General features: G+C 60.7%; 1 protein-coding gene across 3 annotated transcripts; it reads left to right on the top strand.

Annotated features, from left to right (window-relative positions):
- The first annotated feature begins 1,906 nt into the window (after positions 1-1,906).
- LOC123378936 (SLAM family member 9-like) lies at positions 1,907-10,165 on the top strand. 3 transcript variants are annotated; one of them, XM_045048599.1, is made up of 7 exons: positions 1,912-2,572; positions 5,517-5,808; positions 6,500-6,892; positions 7,261-7,557; positions 8,890-9,024; positions 9,226-9,302; positions 9,543-10,165. In XM_045048599.1, exons 3-7 carry the CDS (start codon positions 6,703-6,705, stop codon positions 9,633-9,635), a joined length of 792 nt encoding a protein of 263 aa, XP_044904534.1. In that variant the 5' UTR covers positions 1,912-2,572; positions 5,517-5,808; positions 6,500-6,702; the 3' UTR covers positions 9,636-10,165. The 3 variants fall into 3 exon arrangements, with proteins under 3 accessions (XP_044904533.1, XP_044904532.1, XP_044904534.1); XM_045048598.1 differs by lacking the exon at positions 5,517-5,808 and having other exon boundaries at positions 1,907-2,572; positions 8,890-9,028; XM_045048597.1 differs by lacking the exon at positions 5,517-5,808 and having other exon boundaries at positions 1,908-2,572.
- Positions 10,166-13,632: the final 3,467 nt, after the last annotated feature.

Below are 13,632 nucleotides of genomic sequence, written 5' to 3'. Positions count from 1 at the left end.
CAGGCTCTGGGCTGATGGCTCGGAGCCTGGAGCCTGTTTCCGATTCTGTGTCTCCCTCTCTCTCTGCCCCTCCCCCGTTCATGCTCTGTCTCTCTCTGTTTCTGGTTGTCACCCGTGTCTGGAGGGGAAGGTGCTCTGGTCCCTGTCGAGGCCCCGACCGCTTTCGTCACGGCCCCCAGACCCCGTCCCCAGCAGCAGGCACGTGTCCAGGCTCAGGGAAGACTTCCTTCGTGAGCCCGAGCACCTGTCCCTACACCCACCCTGCACCTCAGCTCCCTCTGTGCCCTGTTTCTGGAAAGCGTGTCCCCTCCCCTCCCCCGAAGAGAGGAATGCGGGCAGGGTTCTGAGTCCTTGGGCTGAGGGTCATGATGTATGTTAGCTGCTCCCAGTCTGCTTCCAAAGTTTCGGGACGTGGCCGAACGTGGGTGAAGCAAGCCCCATGGTGAGCAGGGCTGGAGGCGCTGGCCCACGTGTGACGCAGGCAGTGTAGGGGGGTGGCTGTGGTCAGCAGGGGCCTCTGTGAGCCTCAGAGCCTGCAGAGTGGGAACCACAGGGCCTCTTTCCTCTGCCTGGGGGTGTGAGAAAGGAGAGAGCCTGTCCGGGGGCAGGCCTGGCCTCCCTCCCCCTTCCCCTCCAGTGGGGCTTCTGAAGGTCAGGAGGGACTGAGGTCTGGACAGACCAGTGGCCTATGAGCCTGAGATGTGGGCCTGGCCCCGCCATGTCCCGGCTTCCAGACCGTGGGCCCATCAAATACCCTAAATGGGCCCCGACGTTGCTCATCTGTAAAATGGACGCGAATCTTGATATCCGCCGCCTCTCACGGGGACCGAGCCTGGGAACCGCAGAAACCAGACACGCTGTGCACGGGTGACGTTAGCTCTTGCTGCCCAGGACGGCGGCGAGTGACAGAGATCAGTATGTGGGGTCGAAATGTCCGTGGTGGGGTGCCGGCGTGGCACGTGTGTTGGCGGCCCCTACCGTGTCCCTGACCTGTAGCTGCTGGGGGCTCCCTCTGGGGTCCTGGGCCCCCCTCCACGCAGTGGTTTGGGTGAGCAGACACTCTTCCTCCGAGGTGCTCCCCGGGGGTGCAGGGACAGGGACAGGGGTATTGCCGACTTGCTCCCCATCACGCCAGTGTGACCAGTGGTGAGCTGCCCGGGTGGGGCCTCCGTGCGAGGAGTTTCTAACCGTGAGGTCAGGGACTGAGCCTTCTGAAGGACCGTCCCCGATACGGGACGGGAGCGGGGGAAGAAGGCGGTGTTGATGCTCTCTTGTGTGAGGAGCGCAGAGCAGGTCGGGGAGCCCAGAGTGGACGGGGTGACTCTTGGAGGCCACACGGTGGGAAGGGACGGGGGCTGGGATGTTCTGTCTCAGAGATCACGGTTAGGAGTCCAGTCCCTGCTCCGCCCTGCTGAGTGACCTGCGATGGTCGTCCAAAGCCTTAGGATGGCTTCCACATCCCCAGAAGCCCATAGGCTGACTGCCTTCAGTTCGTGTCCCCGGCCATCCTGGGGTCCAGCCTTAGGATCCGAGGCTCTGAGCAGCTTGGGGGAGCCTCCGGGGGCGGGAAAAGGGCACTGCCGGTGGGAGTTCTGGGGCTGCTCCCCCAGGGTCCACGGGAGACAAGGTTCTCAGAGGTCATGGGGCGCCGTCTTAGGAGAAGAGGCCTGACCCTCAGCAGGTGGCCGTGAGTCTGAGGCAGCCGAGCCTGTGGACGGAGGAGCCCGTCCGTGCCCTCTGCCTGTGTGTGAGAGCGGGCCCAGGGCTGGCAGAGCCTTAGGGGGACGCACTGGTGGGGTGCTGCCCCGTTGGGGGGGTTTGCCTTGTGGGGCGGGCAGGGCGGGTCCGGGTGCCCGGAGGGCCTGGGGTGCTGGCAGTAGCGAAATGCCCGTGTTTGCACTGGGGTGTGGGGGGTGGGCCTTCCCACAAAGCGCTTTGTTCTTGTGCTCAGAGCGTCTTCCTTAGACACCCGACAGTTAAGTGCAGAGAAAATCAGAAAGGAGATTTGACTCGTTCAATGGTGTTAAGACAGAGGACAGGCCCAAAGCAGGGGGGTCACTGTGTCCCTGGTACAGTGGTTTGTGCGACTTTGGGCCTGGCCATCGGCTGGCCCTGGGGAGCGGGGCTGCCTGGGGGGAGTGTGAACCCAGGGAAACAGGTAAGGGGTCCCGCCTTCTGCCAGCTGGGGAGCTGAGATCACCAGGCTGGTCGTGCCCACAGGTCGGGGCGTCTCCCACACAGCGCCTCACCCAGGGGGGGTTCCTATGTTTATTCCACCATCCTTCCCGAGGGTCCCTGCAGGTGCCAGAGAGAAGAGGAAGCATCTGAAGGGCTTATCTAGAGCAGCCAGCTTGTCCTAGGCAGTTAGCTCCGCCCTTGGGGTGGGAAGAGCCCAAGAGTGTTCTGAGCAGAAGCTCGCCTCTTCTCTTGCCTCTGCCTTCTGGATGTTTCCTCCACGGCCAACTGGGCCCAGACCAAGCCTGAAGGAGGCAGCCTGTGATGGGAGCCCACTCGGAAGACCCCCACCTGTGCCGGGCCTCCCGGCTCCTGGGGTTCAGCAGCCTCGTCCTCAGTGAGTGGCCCGGGCTCCCCGGTGGGGAGGCCGGTGTGCGGGGCAGGGAGGCGGGGGTCCCGTGTGTCTGATGTCTGTGGGGAACGGCCCGAAATACCAACTCTGTCAGGGAGCACGCGGGGGGCATCTGGCTCTGAGCCGGGACCCGCCTGGCACAGGGGAGAGGCTGCCTCTGCAGCTGTGAGGGGAGCAGGGGCCCGACCCAGGGTCCCCGTCGGAGCTGGAGGACGCTGGTCCCGCTTCTGGGGCGACAGGAAGGCACGGACACAAGGAACCAGGAAGGGAGGGCGGCCTCCGGAATTTGAGGGTGTCTGCGCCCACTTGCTGGAAGGATGTGGATGGAACAGAGGGCCCTGATAATCAGGGCCCCGGGACAGGGTGAACGGGGTGACGGAAAGGGAAGCAGCAGGTCCCCAAAGGGAACTGAAAGAAAGACTGTCTTGAGGAAACCCAGATACTCCCGTTAGCACTTCCCCCGAGACCATCCGCCTTCGTGAAACAGATGAAATAAAAACAAAGGACAAGACTGAGGTCTGGAGAGCCGTGGATTCCCCGGGAATTTCATTTCCTGCCATGTTTTGCTTGAGTGCCCTGGCCTGTCTGGGGGAGGGGGGTGCAGGGGTTCTAGGAAATTCCCGAACCTGGGGCATCTGTAAGCAGGGCGTCTCTCATCAGACATGAGGTTTGCGGGGACCTGGGGGCTCAGTTGAGCGTCCGACTCTTGATTTCGGCTCAGGTCATGATCTCACGGTTCACGTGGTGGAGCCCCGCGTCGGGCTCTGTGCTTTGTCAGCCTGGAATTGTCTCTCCTCCCGTCTCTGTCCCCACTGCACTCATGCTCTCTCTCTCTCTCTCTCTCAAAATAAATCAATACATTTAAAAATTTATTTAAAAAAAAAAAAAGAAGAGGAGCTTTGAAGCCATTGACATCTCTCTGATCTCAGTATTTTGGCCACAACAAAATGTAGGCTTTCTCTTTCTTTTAATTTTTATTAACTGGAAAAATACGTGAGATGACGTAGAGTTTTCTCCGTCAACATCTGGGTTGGAAGGTTATGTAGGAAAGAAGGAAAGAAAAATGGAAGAAAGAAGGAGGAAGGAAGGAAGGGGGGAAAAGTAAAAATTTATGTTCATTGCTGAATATTAAATTTTATCTTCTTCAGGGCCTCCTGGGTGGCTCAGTCGGATAAGCTTGGGACTTCAGCTCAGTCATGATGTCACGGTTGGTGGGCTTGAGCCCCCAGTCGGTCTCTGTGCTGACGGCTGGGAGCCTGGAGCCTCCTTGGGATTCTGTGCCTCCCTCTCTGTCTGCCCCTCCCCCGCTCTCACTCTCTCTCTGTCTCTTGAAACTAAATCAATGTAAAAAAAACAAAAAACAATGAATAAAATAAATGTTATCTTCTTTTTTTTTTTAATTTTTTTTTCAACGTTTATTTATTTTTGGGACAGCGAGACACACAGCATGAATGGGGGAAGGGCCGAGAGAGAGGGAGACACAGAATCGGAAACAGGCTCCGGGCTCTGAGCCATCAGCCCAGAGCCCGATGCGGGGCTCGAACTCACGGACCGCGAGATCGTGACCTGGCTGAAGTCGGACGCTTAACCGACTGCGCCACCCAGGCGCCCCAAATGTTATCTTCATAAATGAATCCTGGCTCTCTGGATCACAGCCACCTGTGTCCCTGGCCGTCTGTCTCTCTGTCCTTCTGTCCTTCCTCTCTGGCATCAGCACCTTCTGCTGATCTGAGAGCTCTCACTGCCTTCCTCCCAGCTTGAGTCGGCTTCCAGCCTCCTGAAGCCCAGGCTCACCATCCAGCCTGGGGGGCAGGCCCTCCCCTGCAGCCTGAGGGCTGAGCCTCCTCCCTCCCTGGTGCCCTCCTTGCCAGCAGGTGCCCGAGGTCTTGCCCTGCCCCAGGCGGACGGGTACCAGGGTGCCCTTTGCCAGGAGAAGAGCTGGGGCGTGAGAGCCCGGGACTGCTGGGAGCCGCTGAGAGTGAGCCCCTGCGCAGGGCAGGGGGAGAGGTGCAGGCTGCTCCCTGCAGGGGAAGCCCTGGGCTGGGGGAGAGGGAAGCCGGCTCCATGGGCAGCAGCCCAGTGGAGAGAAATGGGGAGATGCCCCCACCATGTGGAGCCACAGTATCCGGCCCTCCCTCGTCTCTAGGACGCTGCCCCCCCTGCACAGGTGTGCTCAGTTTCCTGCTGCGTGGACTTGACAGGGACCATGGAAACCAGCTGCCTTGGACATGGCTCTGAGCGGAAGGCCCGGGGGGACTTTGGCTCCCGTGGCCGCCTGTGGGGCGGCACCATGGGTGTCTGTCTCCCGGGAGCCCGTCCCTGATCCCGGGAGGAGACCCCGAGAGGGCAGCTGGTGGGGAGCACAGGGCTCCATCCGGGACCTGGGAAGTTCGGGGCGGACCCCAGTTGTGCTTGCCAGGAGCAAGCATCGTCCTGATGGGAACAGCTCACGCCTAAGGGAAAGCTCTCGCCTTCTGACACCCTGGCAACGGTTCCCTGAGGGGAGCACGGTCATTGTCTCTGCATCAGAGACTCAAGGAGAAGGCAGGGAGGTTACATGACTGCCCGAGGCCACAGACTGCAGAGACGGAGGACTCCCGCCTCCCGGAACCTGGCCTGGTCCTCACCGCCCTGCTGCAAGGGACCTCCTGGTCTGAGACCCAAGCACAGTCCCTTCCGGTCACATTCACACACCAACACTGCAACCGCAAAAGTTCTAGGAGGCATGCAGACCGAGTTCAAAGCACACTTTTGCTGGGGGGCCGATGTTTTTCTGCAAGACGTAAAACCAATAAGCCTTACAAGTAACGGATACATCCAGCTTCTTGAGGCTGAGAGCAGGGCCAGAGGCCACAGACAGAGGTGACGTGCACGTTGGAGAAGAGTTAAGTTATCTGTGTTAGAAAACAGGCTGATTCTCTTATGACAGGTGCGGCGGCTCCTCTAAAGTAATGGGACACAACAAGCCAAGGACACAAGCAGATGCAAACCGCAATGGGACGCAGCAGCTGGCACGTGGGGACAGGGACCTGCCGTCCGGGCCGGGCAGCGTCAGGCGGGACGCAGCCGCCTGCTGTCGGAATGAGGGAGTTAGTGAGGACATCATTGCGTAGAAGGATCTGGAATCTTCTACAAGCAATACTGGCCTGAGCCGTTCTCTGGGTTCTCTGCTTCCTGGGAGAGCCAGGAACGATGTGAGCACAGCCAGGAGCAGGCCCCGGGTGAGGACAGCTCACGGACCTGGAGAGGCGTCTGGGGCCCTGGCAGGCAGCGGTCCCCCAGGTGGTCCTGCCCTGCTGCAGGGGACACATGGGTCTTCCTTTCAGGACAAGGTCGTTCTTTGCCTGTCCCCTTCTTTCCTATCCCGGTCTCCAGAAGGACCCAGGGTATCAGGTCCCCTGGGCTGTGCCGCATGGGGCATTTTGGGGTCTGGAGGGGCGGCCCGGAGGCCCTTGCCTTCTGGTCACGGCTCTGCAAGAGGTGACTGAGGAAGGACATTGAGGGTGTCTCGGGGACCGGCTGGGGAAGCATGGTCTTCGTGGTAGGCACAGCAGAGCTCACCTACTCATCATATCTTCTCCCACATTTTCCAGTTCTGGGTGGGTAGCCAGGGCCCTGTGACTAGGTGGCCAAACCCATGAGCAGAGATCACGCCGCTTCTGGAGGGAGAGAAACCAGACTCTCAGAGTTAGGCGGCGAGGACACTGCGGGACAGCAGGTCAGGACCGGGTTCAAGGGGACACCCCAGTAGGACCAGGACCTGATTCCAGCACGGCTCCAAATTCTTGCTCGGTCCCGCCTCCCGGAGTCAAGGGAGTCTACTGGGCGGATTTCATGAGCGCCATGGGTTCTAGGGTTTTCTCCTTATTCTCTATGACAAAACACTCACCGTGTCTGTTTCCAATGCCCTAGGCGCCTTCAGCACTGTGGTCAACGGTTCTGGAACTCATGGATCTCAAGTGGAGGATTCTGGATACCTGGTTTCTCTGAAGGGAACACAAGGAGGTTCTGTGTCATTTCATGTGATCAGACGTCCAGAATTAGCTCCAGGACTCAAGCTGGAGAAGATTTCTTGGGCCTTTAAAAACAAGTCCGACTACTTACTTCTCCTGCTCATGTCTCCTGGGGAAGATGTTCCAAAATGGGTCAACTTCCAGGACAAGTTCGAGAACAGGGTCCATGTGCTCAACACCAGGATCCTGAGGATTGACAACCTGACCCTTGAGGACAGTGGGCAGTACTGGGCTCGAGTCTCTTTAACAGGAGGAAGAGAAACGAACCGGTATTTCCACCTCACTGTCTACGGTAGGTGGTGGCTCCTCCCCCAGTCCATAAATATCCACTTCTTTTGTCCCTGGGAGTGTCCCTGGCCCCCCTTGCAGGACCCCTTCCAGACCCCAGACCTGAGGCTCTGGCTTCTCCCTTGAAACTGGATGCAGTGTGTTCACCACAAGTCGAGGCAGAGCTGAGATCACGCCTGAGGCTTCACACAGTGGCTCCCGTCCTCATAGCCACTCGCTGTATATTTGGGTCAAGTCCTCTTATCTGGAAAGTGGATTCACCATCCTTGGGGGGAGGATGCCAGGGGGACAGTGAGATTCCGCCCAAGAGAGCATGAGGCGTGATGCTTCCCACTCACTTGACCCCGTGTCCTCTTGTCCCTCGGGCCCCAGAGCCCGTGCCCCGCCCCCAGATCCTGGCCGAGACTCCATCCGTCACACCAGACTGGTGCAATGTCACCCTGGAGTGCCACGCCCCGGGACCCAGAGAGGACGTGAATGTGTCCTGGGAGAGCAAGGGCCTCCCCAGGGAGCTGGAGCAGAGAGGGGTCCCAGGACCGGCCCCCAACCCCTGGACCGTGGCTCTGAAGGTGCCCCTGAGCCAGCCCAGCCCCCGCATCACCTGTGTGGTCAGCAACCCGGGGGACCGGAAAACTGCCACCCGGGACCTTGGGGACGTCTGTGCCCACGGTGAGTGCATCCTGTCAGAGGGGAGGGGACTCCCGGGGCTCAGGGGTCCCTGGGTGAGGGTTCTGGGCTCTGTCCCCCATGTTTAGGTCACCTCCTGCCACCCATCACCCGTCCAGGAAGTTGGCAGGCACATCCCGCTTGCTTCTGCCTTTCGGTGTCTCTCTCCTGCTCCTCTGCACCCCTCACCCCTGCTGGTCCAGGCAGCCCCTTGGGTACCTCACCCCTGCCTCATGCTTCAGCCCTTGTGTGTCCCGGGAGGTCTCCAGCAAGCGAGGGGGGAGTGTCAGTGGTCGTTGCCACCTGAGGGAGGCCGAACCAGCCGCTGCCTGCAGGGTTCAGGCGTCGGGGCTCGTGTGCCCATCTCCGGTCTCGGGGACACGCTTCCCGCCCCAGTGCTCGCCTGGATTCCCGGATGTGTCCTGGGCTCCCCAGGTTTCAGCCTCTGGCCAGGCTGCTGCTTCTTCCCCAGACCTTCCAGTCCCGTGTCCTCCCCTTCCCCACTTACTCCCGTCCAGGGACCCATTGCCTGCAGCTGACCCACTGTGTGTGACACTGGCCGGCCTACAGGAGCCTATGCTGGGGTCCCGTCCAGCAGGCACTGACCTCGAGCGGGGCTCCTCACCGCATTTGCTCAGGGACCTGCAGGAGCCCCCTCTGAGCCACCCTCACCCCTCGCCTCCTCTCGGGAGCACAGGGGCCCTCCCACCCAGAGCTGATGCTGTGGCCAAGGGCACCGGAGGGAGGGGCCGCGGCTGCTTCTGTTTGCCTTCCTGTCCCACCTCGGCCTCCCCACCTGACTTGCTCACCGTCAGCCTGTCCCCGAGTGAGCAGCGACCGGCTTCCCCATGTGCCGCCTCGTCCCTCCACCCCATCGTCCCCTGCTGCCTCAGCATCCCTGAGTCCCCGGGGAAGCTGGTCCCTCAGTGACACCTACCCCTCTGGAGGAGCCTCCTGCCTCCCGCTCACCCTCCTCCCTCCGGCTCCTCCCTCAACTCAGTCCGGCCCTCCCCTCCTCCGGGAAGCCCTCCCTGGAGACCCGTGTCCCGGCTGTGAACCTCTAGTGCACCGCCATGGCCCTGGCTGGCTGCCTTCGGCCTTTTCCCAGCCCTCCCCCCACGGCTGAGCCGCTCAAGCGCCTGGACCCTGTCCTGTCCCTCTCAGCACCCCGGCCCCAAGCAGGGGCCCGGTGCTGGTTGAGCGACAGGACCTGCCATGTTCCGCCCTCTCCAGCCGAGACCGGGTCCCTTCACACGTCTCCACGTGCCTGGCAACGGGCATGTGACGTTGTCTCTTGTCTCATCCTTCTTCACTGTCTGTATGGGAGGCAAACAGGTCCACTTGGACAGGCCGGTGCTGGCTTCTTGAGAGACATCCTGGGGGCTCTTGGCATCACGTTCCTGATCCTTGGAGCTGGACTGTACCTTCGGTGCTCACGGGGGAAGAAGCAGAGCTTGGAGCCTGGGAGAGGCAGGTGCACTTCAACTACCGGGGCCATGTACCTCCCCCCGCCCCCTACTGACCCTCAGCTCCGTTCCCCCTGCATCTTGCTGCTAAGGGGTGTCCCTGCAGAAGGCTGGTGGGTGTGGGCGTGACCGAGGGGGTCATGGTGGGGGAGGGTACAGGTTTCCAAGGCTCAGATTCAAGCTCCATCCGTGGGCTCTCGTGCAGGGTCGCAGGAAGAGCACAGGGACTGTTTTGGTGGCGTCCGTTATGCAGGGAAGATGTCCCGAGACCACAGGAAGCAGGTGAGGCTTGGGTTCTCCCACGTCCATGTGCCTGGGTGTGAGTTTGTCAAACCCAGGGATCAGCAGTTTCTGGCCTTGTTGCCTCTGTATCCCTCTCCAGACAGTGCAGAGTTAACACGGGGTCCGTGCAGTGCTGGGCGCTTTGGGGGGAGGTCAGGTGAGCGGCATCGCATCTGTGTGGGTCCCTCTGGGGCCTCTGTGTCCCTCAGCTGTGGCAGGAACCCTCTGTCTGCGTTCCAGGGTTCGGGGGAACCACATCTCGAACAGGAGACACCGCTCACGACAGTCTACAGTGAGGTCCGCCACCCAGGCCAGGGCTTGAGGGTGATTTAACTGGAAGAAGCAGGGAATCCAGCCTCCCCCCGACACCTCTGTTGTGTGCGTGATGCCTGCGGCCCTGGTCCTGCCCCTTCCCCGTCTGACTGCTCTCAGCGGGGACCGGATTCATCCAACCTCCGTGAATCTCTATGCGGACACGTCGTGCCCAAGTTGAGCAGAAGACACACATCGCGGCAGATCGAGGGGGACTTTCGTCATTAAACGAGTCCAAAGCTGTGGTCCAGTTCCGCTCTGCCTCAGCCCCTTTGGCAACCGTCAACGGAGCCCACTCTCCCCACGTGTGTGCCCCGTCCGTCATCCTGTCCGGACTCTCGGCCTCTGGGACCCATCGACATGAAGTCTCAACTTCCAGCCTCGACCGGTTCACCACCAGCCAATTGTCAGTATGTGCATTTTCTTTCCGTCTCTCTCCCCAAATATATGTGTAAATAACCACTTAAAAAAAAAAAAGATGAAATTTGTCTAAGACCTATTATGGCTTTGTAATTTCAGGTTTAATTTGAAAAAGTTTGTTTTCACTCTGACCCTTGTGACTCTGCCCACAGCAGGACCCCTGGCCCCTCCATCTCCGTCCTTTACTGTCCCCACCCCCCATCCTTTTTTGGTCCCCGTGGAGCCCTCCTCTCTCCCCTGCCACCACCTCTCCCCCGGTGACTCCGGCCAATCCGAGGCTGGAGCCTGGCCACGCTGAGCCCGCGTCTCCAGTCCTGAGCCAACACCCTCACACCTGATGAACCTGGGCTCTAGGAGGCACAGTCACCTGTGGGAAACCCGATTCCTGTCTCATGGGGACCCTCCCCCTCCCCAGCTCCTCCATGGGCTCTGATGACCTTTCCAGCTCCCTCGGGTCCCACCTTCCACCCACTGGCTTCAGCAACACCTGGAGGTCCCCTTTGCTCCCTCGTTCGCTCCCCCCTGGCATCCATACCACCGGCAGCCCGTGGGTCCCCGTATGTGCCCTGCTCTCTGCACGAGGTCCTCGCTGAGCGCCCGCGTCCTACTCTGGCGCTCGGCCCCAGCTTCCTGCAGGTCCAGAACACGGACCAGAACCCGGTACCGCCTCGTCCCTGGGACCTACCTGTGGGGCCGGCCCGTGGGCGCCCCCTTCCCAGCATCGGGGGGCCTTGGGGGCTGACCTACCAGCAGAATCCAGGCAGAGGAAGGAAGAATTTGAAGAGGAAAGATTGAGGACCCTGAGGACACCCCACACCCAGCTCTGGGATCCCAGGTCCAGGGACACTGGTTGTTCTGCACACAGGGCACAGTCAGCCTGAGAGATGCCTTATTCGTAGCCTCGGGCCAGCTGGTAAGACACACCAAACTTCAGATCTGCAGGGGAGGCCTCAAGGCCAAGAGAGCCAGGCCAGGTGGGGGCAGGAGAGAGAGGAGGTGCTGGGCTCATGGGTGGGAGACACCCCGTGCTGACTCCGCCTGCATCGCCCTGTCCTGCCCGTCCCTGTCGTCAGCTGTCCAGCAGTGAGGTGGACGAGGTGTGGGCCGCCTCTGCTCTCCCAGCAGGTGTGTGCAGGTGGGTGTGGCCGGGACCAATAGCCTTGATCAGGGGGGTGTGGCAGCAGCAACCCCTCCCCCCGCCCCGCCCCGGAACCCCAGTGTGTCCAGGGAGCAGGGCCGGAGGGGGGCGTCCTCCACACGACTCTCATCCAGGACACCCAGGAATGAGGGCACCCAGGAGAGGAGGGCACCTGGCAGCCGGCCCTGTCCTCTGGTGCCTCAGTTTCCCCTTCCTAGGCTGTTGTCTTAGGAGAGGGACAAACCCTGTGAGTGGGAGTGGGGCCATGGCACCTTTCCCAGTGTTTCTGGTAGGTTAAGGGTGGTCTGTCACCCTCACTCCTCCCTGCACTCTCCTCTGACCTCACCCCCAGCCCCCCTGCCCTGTTCCCTGGCTCCCAATGAGCCCCCGGGGACCCGCAGCGGCAAACACAAGAGGGACAGACAAGGGCCAGCCCCAGGGAGCGCGGGGGACAAGCTGACTGTGCACCCTGCATCCGGCCCCCAGGAGTCTCCCTATGTCCTTATAAACTCCAGTGTCCCCGTCCCCAGACGTGAGTCCTTGCCCACCTCTCTCCAGTTGGACCACCTCCGTAGGCAGCAGAACAGGATGGCCGACTTGGCCTGTTCTGGGGTGCACAAAAGACCGGTCACAGAGCCTGTGGTTTGTCATCTGCGGCCCCTCCCACTCGATCCCGACCTTCTTCCCGCGAGTCCTGGTGCGGGTGCCGGCACGTCTGTAGAGCAGGTGAGGAGGAGAGAACCGCGGAGCCACAGGGGGTCCTGGAGAAGGCGCGGAGCCCCCTGCACAGGGCCCTGCACGCGGGGGACGCTCGAGGCCTGTGCCCCGCCCTCCCCCCAATCTCTGTGATGATGGCCGGGCTCCCCGGTGAGGTGAGATGTCCCCACTCTGCTCCGTCTGTGGAACTGACCTGCTTCCCGAGGCCTGAACAGCTTCCGCCAGCCTGGGAGCTCCACTGGGACGAGGACTCAGCTCCCTGTTTCTCCCTGCCCCTGTGGTGCACACAGTAGGCGCTCATGACCTGTGTGTGCAGGTGAACCCATGGTGAAGGCTTCTTGGCAGGAAGTATCCAGAGGCAGTTCGGTCCTCGGCCGCCAGGTGGCGCCGGTGGCCGACGCTCAGGGCCTGGAGGGAGGCTGCTTAGGGCCACTGGGGGGGTGGGGAGGGGCCGGTGGTGCTGAGGGGGGCGGGGCGGCGGAACTTCTCCTTTGGAGCCCAGACCCAGCACTGGGCAGAAGGGGGAGATCAGCGCCAGATACACTGGGAGGGGGGGCAGGTGGTTGATGGGGCAGTGCAGACATAAATGTGCAGCTAGGAGTCAGGGATCAGGAGCCAAACCTGGAAGGTAGGAGCCCAGGTGAGTGGTGGGGGGCGTGGTCGTGAGGTAGGAGGGGTGCGGGGGGGGGGGGGGGGCGGGGTGAGGGCGGGATCTGAGGGCGGCGACTGTGACTGGGGAGGGGGGGTGGGAAGGGTATCTGGGGCTGGGAGGGGCGTGGGTGACCGCTGGGAAAGGGGGATCCCTGGAGTATCCTGGGTCTGAGGTCCGAGGTCCCGATCCAGGTTTCCGGGGTGAAACAGGCTGGAGGGCAGAGTGGGGTGCCTGCCCCATCCCCTGAGACAGACCCTGAGAGGTGAGGGTCGATCCCTGGGGAGGGAGATGGGACGCAGGGGATCCCAGAGGTCGCAGGTCATGGGGGTGATACCTGGTCCTGAGAGAAGGTTTGCTCCCTGGAAGAGGAGTCGCTGAGAGCTCAGAGCCTGGAGCCTGCCTCGGATTCTGTGTCTCCCTCTGTCTCTCTTCCGTCCCCTGCTTGCGCACTCTCTGTCTCAAAACTAAATAGACATTTAAATAATTTAAAGGGAAAGTCTAGGGGTGCCTGTCTGGCACAGTCTGTGAAGGGTGAGACTCTTCATCTGAGGGTGGTGAGATCGAGCCCCACTTTGGGAGCAGAGCCTACGAAATAAAGTAGTCTAAGGTTTGTTAGGTTCAATTAAACAAAATGAATGACACAGGAAATCAATTGTTCTGTGTTCTCTCTGGAAGGTGGCTCCCGATGACAAAGATCACGTTTTACACATATGATTAAAAATCCTACTATTTCCATAAGTTCGCCTTTTGGGGCCCCTGGGTGTTTCAGTTGGTTAAGTTGCCGACACTTGATTTCCGCTCAGGCCATGATCTCACAGATCAGGGGTCGGAGCCCCGCATTGGACCCCGTGATGAGAGCCTGGAGGCTGCTTGGGCTTCTCTCTCTCTGTGTCTCTGTCTCTCTCTCCATCTCCCTCTGTGTCTCTGCTGGGTGCTCTCTGTCTCTGAAAATATTTAAATAGACTTAAAAAATTAACTTGCCTTTTCCAGAACCTCATGTAGCTGGAATCATACAGTGTGTAATCTCTTCAGACTGGTGTCTTGCATGTGGTAACAGGCATTTACGTTTCCCACAAGGCTTGTTGTGGTTT

Source organism: Felis catus, chromosome F1 (assembly GCF_018350175.1).
Source record: "Felis catus isolate Fca126 chromosome F1, F.catus_Fca126_mat1.0, whole genome shotgun sequence".
Taxonomy (NCBI): Eukaryota; Metazoa; Chordata; class Mammalia; order Carnivora; family Felidae; genus Felis; species Felis catus.
This window is presented reverse-complemented; position numbering and strand designations above follow the sequence as displayed.